General features: G+C 34.9%; 1 protein-coding gene across 3 annotated transcripts; it reads right to left on the reverse strand.

Annotated features, from left to right (window-relative positions):
* Positions 1 to 645: 645 nt before the first annotated feature.
* On the reverse strand, positions 646 to 3,233 carry LOC126619653 (uncharacterized). Of its 3 annotated transcripts, none has more exons than XM_050288068.1 (4): positions 2,646 to 3,233; positions 2,370 to 2,401; positions 2,217 to 2,284; positions 646 to 763 (listed from the first exon to the last, which is right to left on the reverse strand). In XM_050288068.1, the coding sequence occupies exons 1-4, from the start codon at positions 2,776 to 2,778 to the stop codon at positions 757 to 759; spliced, it is 240 nt and encodes a 79-aa protein (XP_050144025.1). In that variant the 5' UTR covers positions 2,779 to 3,233; the 3' UTR covers positions 646 to 756. The 3 variants fall into 3 exon arrangements, with proteins under 3 accessions (XP_050144025.1, XP_050144024.1, XP_050144023.1); XM_050288067.1 differs by lacking the exon at positions 646 to 763 and adding an exon at positions 832 to 1,213 and having other exon boundaries at positions 2,217 to 2,278; XM_050288066.1 differs by lacking the exon at positions 646 to 763 and adding an exon at positions 832 to 1,213.
* Positions 3,234 to 6,453: the final 3,220 nt, after the last annotated feature.

The following is a 6,453-nucleotide window of genomic DNA, read 5'->3' on the forward strand; positions in this document are numbered from 1 at the left end:
ATAAAATCCAACCCGAACCCGAGCTTGAATTGTAAAAGTTGGGTTAGAATTGGGTTGACCTTCCAACCCGTCCAACCCGCCCGAGTTGCACCCTATAGGATATCCCTCAGTTAAGCGTATTATTAAATGAGAGATACTCATAATCATAATTATATATTTATCTCTCCATATTTTCAAAAGGGCCCAAAAGATACCATCTTGGACTCCAAAAAGCCCAAATAAGCCCAAAACGTCATTTTGACAACTTCACGCGCTGGTCTTTTATTCCATCGCCCTAAAATAACCATTTGGTAGAAAAATCTAAAACTTTGAAACGAACAAGCTAAGAAACTCACGAACATCTTCCAATTGGAATCACTTCAAAATTCATCCGTTTGATCACTTTTTGCTTAAGTGGCACAAGTCTTACGTTTAAAATATAAATCAAAGTATCAAAATTTCGCCAAAATAAATACCAAAATATACTAAAAATAGGGTTAAATATATCATATAAAATCAACTCATCAATAAGCGAATTTCTCCAGCGTTGTTGGCCAATATATGAGCTTTCTATACTGAGATGGATAAACAATAAGACACGGTGAGTCAGACCAGTCCTGGACCTGCTCTTCCGAAACCACATACACATGCATGTTGCCTTGTATATCATCGGATGTCATAAGCAACCTTTTCTACCCTTCACTTCTAATGGAAGATGAAAAAACGTTTCAGCAGCATCATTCATATCCTGCAGCACTTCTGAAGCCACTCAATTATTTACCATCTGCAATGGATTAACTATGAAAAGTTACCTTTTGTTTGGTATTATTTGTCAGGATTTAGATTAGAACTAGTAAATTTTGCCCGCACGTTGTTGCGGGAGCGAAAATATAACTATAGATTATGTTTTTAACATATAAATATGCAAAGAGTTATAAATACTAAACATGAAATGAAACAAATATTTTTCCGAAGCTGTGTAAGTTGATATAATTTACAGAAAATACATTATCAAATGCCTTATCATCAGTACACAAAAATGGTTAATCTAGTATTCCCCTTGACAGTGATCCTAAAGAGCCCATTGTTTATATACATAAAAAAGAACGGAGAATTCATGTTAGGATCAACTATTTACACACAAAAAAATGTGAAATCAATACTTCTTTTTTTTGGATAACACATGCCAACATCCTCTAACACATGAGCAAAAGTTTTTTGGTTGAAGCAGTAACTGCAGAAAAAACAATATTGATCATCAGAAAAAAAAAAAAAAAAGAAGCTAAAAATGAAAGAAAAAGAGGAGAAAATGAAATAAGACAGCAAACGTGCAGAAAAGAAAAGAGAAACAAAAGAAAAGAGCTTACAAACATACGTTGCTTTATCATATTTTTTAATATTTTTTTTGTCCTGCCACCCTTTTTTGTATTATTATTTTATCTTTTTCTGAACTAAAAGAATCTTGCCACATTAAGTTTAGCTTGTATTTTTTAATTTTTTCTTTTGCCTTACGAAAGACTTGTCGTGTCACGCCGGGTTTAACTCACATTTTTCAAGATTTTTATTGCCTTACCATCAGTTGCTTTATCACATTTTTTAACATTTTTTTGTCCTGCCATAAGTTGTTTTATCATATTTTTTTAATATTCATTTGTCCTGCCACCAATTTTTTTTATCATTATTTTATCTTTTTCTGGACTAAAAGAAAGACTTATCGTGCCAAAATCTCATTTTTTTAGATTTTTTTGCCTTAGAATCAGTTGCTTTATCACATTTTTTTTAGATTTTTTTGTAAGAATTCTCATAAAAAGATTAAAAAAAAAAAGACTCAGTATATTTTTTGCTCTATCATGGTCATCAGTTTAGGTAGCAATCATTTATCCTAATTCATTTTCAAATTAGGATTCGAATTCAAAATACAAAACACGAAAATCCAAATTAAACAGAAAATTCAAATTCACAACGCAAAAACCTAAATGCATCTAACATTTATTAACACAAAAGAAGCAAAAGCTAGTCATGATAACAATTTGATCAGTTAAGAAAATCTCTTTCTTTTATCATTTTACAACTCTTGTTTTCAAAAATATTTAAACAAAGCGATCTCTATCTTTTAAATTTCAGTCTCTAAGCAAACCTCTACCCTATCGCACTGTTAGCAACCAATTTTTTGCCTTGGTACCTAAATCCATACATATACTCTCTTTAAAATTATACTCTCTTTAAAAATTATATACCTTGATGATAAAGAGCTTGCAAAGCCGCAATGAAAAACTGGAAATTCGACCAACAACTTTTGCTGCAACTAAAAATCAAAGCAGATCAGAAAAGTACACCCAAAGCTTGAAAAAAAATTAAATCACACACAATCAGAAAAATAGAAAACTCACCAGTAAGCGTTTGATCGTATCCTTAACTTTTTCTGAAATCAAAAATCAAAACACATCAGAGAACCACACATAAACCATGAAAAAAAAATTGAAATTATATAGCTGATGCACAAATGGTTTGCAAACGCATATACAAAATTTCCAAAAAACAAAGACAAACGTTTCCTGAAATGAAAAGAAAAGCAAATCATAGAGCCAAATCGAAGACCACCCAAAAAATATTTAAATTTTGTTCGACAAAAAGCCCAAAAGAAAGAGTAGATTTTATATACACACCTTGAACACAAAGAGCTTGCGAAATCGCACATGAAAGCCCCAAAATTGGGACATGAGCGTTTCCTGAAACCAAATAAGCGCACATATCAAACCCCCAAAATGAAAAAAAATAAAATTTAAAGAAAAAATCCATCTGCAAATCGAAAACCACCGAAAAAAATTAAATCAGATAAACTGGAAAAAACGCAAAACTCAATGGAACAACACTGGCGTAGAAGAGAAAAAAAGCAGAAGGTGAGAATGGAGAGAGAAGCGAACGGAAAGAAAAAGCTAAGAAGAGGTTGGAAACGGAACAATAGAAGAGCAGAAATGGGTATGGGAAACGGAACAACGAAACAAAAAGCAGGTTGTGTATAGAGCGAGAAAAGCGAACCTCACGATGACCAACACATGGTAAGAGAGGCCCCGGTTCCCCCAACTTTTCCAGCCTCCTTCTATTAAATTCACTGTGTATCACATTTTTTAATGTTTTTTTGGTCTTCCCGCCGGCTATACATGGGATTCAAAAATTAAGAAGGTATAAATTTTTATTGTTTCTTGTGCCACAAACCATGTGGCCCGGTCTTAATCACATTTTTAAAATATTTTTTTGCTCTTCCCATCAGCTGTACATGGGTTTAAAAAATTAGGAAGGTATACATTTTTATTGTTTATTGTGCCACAAACCACATGGCCCGATTTTAATCACATTTTTTTAATATTTTTTGTCTGCCCACCGGCTAGGTTTAAAGAATTAAAAAAGGACTAAAAGAAAGACCCCACAGATGGAGGAACGGGTGAATAGGAAGGGCAAATTCGGGATTTTACTGTACAACAAAGACAAAAAGTAACTGCTGAAGACTAACTTGAGGGGCATTTTAGTCCGCACACTGCCCTAGAACAGTAACCATCGGTTTGGGTTTTAGTATATATAAATATCAAGTAATGCTAGAGTTACCAAATTTGTTCATCAAATGTCAGCGTCATACTTGTTCGGAATAATAGAGAATCAACATGGACTCATATTAGAATAAAATGAAACATTTCGGCATATAACAAAATTTGGTAAATTCGTAGTAGAAATCATTGTAGATCAATCAAAATCCCATTATTCGCATGCCAGGTCCAGTTTGGCGAGCTCCTATTTGTGCCTTATTGAGAGTAAAGAGAAATCAATGGTAGGAATCTCCGAAGAAAGCTGACTCATATGATCATCTCTCTTCGGCATGTCCTCTTGATTCTTAATAAGGTATCTTTGAGGGACATGCAAATGGTCACTCTGTGCTATTTCCTGATCATTTGGTGCTGACAGAGAGGTGCCATAAGTCGACGAGACTACAAATGTAGAGAAAGACAATATTCCAAACTCCACAGTATTGCTTCTCAGTTAGTGCAAACTCCACACTAGTCCAAGACTTACAACCAACAATAAAGAGAAAGAATGGAACTCAATGAAGATGAATCAACTTTCACTTACAAAGAAATAAGCTTACAAGTTACAACACTCACCAGGAGCATGAACAATACAACCAAAAGGAAAGATGAAAAACTAACTCAAAAGGATAAACAGCAGCTAGTTATCAATGCAATTAAAATTATTGTCTGGAAAGAAAACTAAAACATAAAAGAGTGCCACTGCATCATGAAAACATGTGGGTTCCCAGGGCAGGAACAATTAAGGAATTCATATAAGTTGTTAGGTATGTGGGAAGCCATTCTAGAAAAACCACCTTTATTTTAACACTCCCTCTTAAAGTGATTTTCTAGATGTTAAACCAAGCTACGCACAGAAGCCTTCAAACGGTTCTTTGGAAAGTGATTTTGTAAAGATGTCAGCAACGTTCGCATTGCTTCGAACTTCAGAAACTTTGACTCTTCCTTTAAGCACACATTCATGAATATAGTGATGCTCACTCTCAATGTGCTTGGTCCTCGCATGAAACACCGGATTTGTTGCAAGCTTTATAGCACTTTGGTTGTCACCATGTATAACCGCAGGACTGTAGATTGTTGAATCAGTTGACACAACCAAACACATTCTTGAGTAGCAAAAGAAGGGGCTTTATATTCAGCCTCAGTAGTCTTATTTTTTAGTGCACCGAGAAATACATGCTGATCCACAAAAGAAAACATAGCCAGATGTCGATCTTTGATCATCTAAATCACCAGCAAAGTCAACCTCTGTAAAACCATACAACTTAAGATCAACATCTTTCTTGAACACAAGTCCCATGTTAAGAGTTGCATAAACATATTTCAATATCGGCTTTGTTGCATCAAGATGAGGTTTCTGAGGATTCTGATAAATCAGCCAACATGCCCAACCGCAAATGATATACCAATGAGGTTTCTGAGGATTCTGCATAAATCAGCTAACATGCCTAACTGCAAATGATATACCAATGCACGATACGGTCGAGAATCTGGAAGAAGCTTGCCTTGATTTTGCCTTAACTTTAAATTTGCATCCAATGGAGTGAAGCACTTTTTGCTTATAGATAATCCAAACCTTTCAACAAGATTTCCAGCGTAGCTCTTTTGAGGTATAAAAAATTCATGTATTAAATTTTCCACTTCCAAACCAAGAAAATGATTTAGTTCACCCAAATCTTTCATTTCGAACCGAATTAAGAGTTTGGATCGAAGTTTTGCAATTTCCTTCTCATCATTGCCACTCACAATCATGCCATCCATATACAAGAGAACTACAATGTGTGATCTTTCACTCCGCTTGACAAATAGGCTTGCATCATAATCTAAAGCAACATAACCACAAAATAGTAAGAATTCAGCAATCTTTACGATACCAAGCTCTCGAAGCTTGTTTCAAGCCATGGAGCGCTTTCTTAAGCTTGCAAACAAAATTTGGATGCTCTTGTGATACATACCCAGCCTGGTTGTACCATATATATCTCTTTGTCAATCTCGCCATATAAGAATGCATTTTTGACGTCAAGCTGCCATAATTTCCATCTTCTACAACCCGCCAATGATATCATAATTCGAACTGAAATTAACTTTGCAACGGGGCTAAAAGTTTCTTCATAATCTTCCCTATAATTTTGAGAAAAACCACGGGCAACAAGTCTTGCTTTAAACCTGTCAATAATTCCATCTACTTTCCGCTTTATTTTATAAACCCATTCGCATGTCACTGGATCTGCACCTTAGGGTTTTGGAACAAGATCCTAAGTCTCATTTTTTAAGAGCATTCATCTCTAAACCCATAGCTTCATCCCATTCCTTTTTTTCATGAGCTTCATCAAAGCAAGATGGCTCATTATCATCAATATTTGTCCAGCAAGAAGACAAGAGTAAAGACTATCAAAATCTTTAAAACGATATGGCTTCACAATTGTTCTTTGGGATCTTCTAAGAGATGGTTTAGCTACAAATTCATCGCTGCTTTCAATTTCAACATGACAAATCTCAGCTCCCCCATTTGCATGCTTCCCTATAAAAGAATCATCTTGAGTCATAGCTTCTTCACATGTTTGATCATATGATGAGGGGTTGATTTCATTCGCTAATGGAATAGGCAAAGACTCAACCAACCTGGTTTCAACGGAAGCATCTTTCTTGTCAAAATAGGAGGAAATCTCATAAAAAACATCCCTTGAAACTGTAATTTTGTGAGTATCAGGTTCCATGCACTTCCAACCCTTTTTCCTTTCATCGTAACCAAAGTAAATGCATTTTTAGGCTTTTGCATCTAGCTTGGTCCTTTGAGCATCTGGTATATGAACATAGCAAATGGAACCAAAAACTTTGAAGTGCTTGACATTTGGTTTTTCACCAGCCAATTTATCATATGGAGACATCAAATCAA

The sequence above is a fragment of the Malus sylvestris genome, chromosome 4 (genome assembly GCF_916048215.2).
Source record: "Malus sylvestris chromosome 4, drMalSylv7.2, whole genome shotgun sequence".
Lineage (NCBI taxonomy): Eukaryota > Viridiplantae > Streptophyta > Magnoliopsida > Rosales > Rosaceae > Malus > Malus sylvestris.

Excerpts from the sequence above, each read along its gene's own strand:
- LOC126619653 (XM_050288066.1), bottom strand. The coding sequence starts at position 2,778 with ATGGATTTTTTCTTTAAATTTTATTTTTTTTCATTTTGGGGGTTTGAT. Across the intron at positions 2,402-2,645 it reads GCAAGCTCTTTGTGTTCAAG|AAAAAGTTAAGGATACGATC; the intron begins GTGTGTATATAA and ends TTTTGATTTCAG. Across the intron at positions 1,214-2,216 it reads GCAAGCTCTTTATCATCAAG|TTACTGCTTCAACCAAAAAA; the intron begins GTATATAATTTT and ends TTTTTTCTGCAG.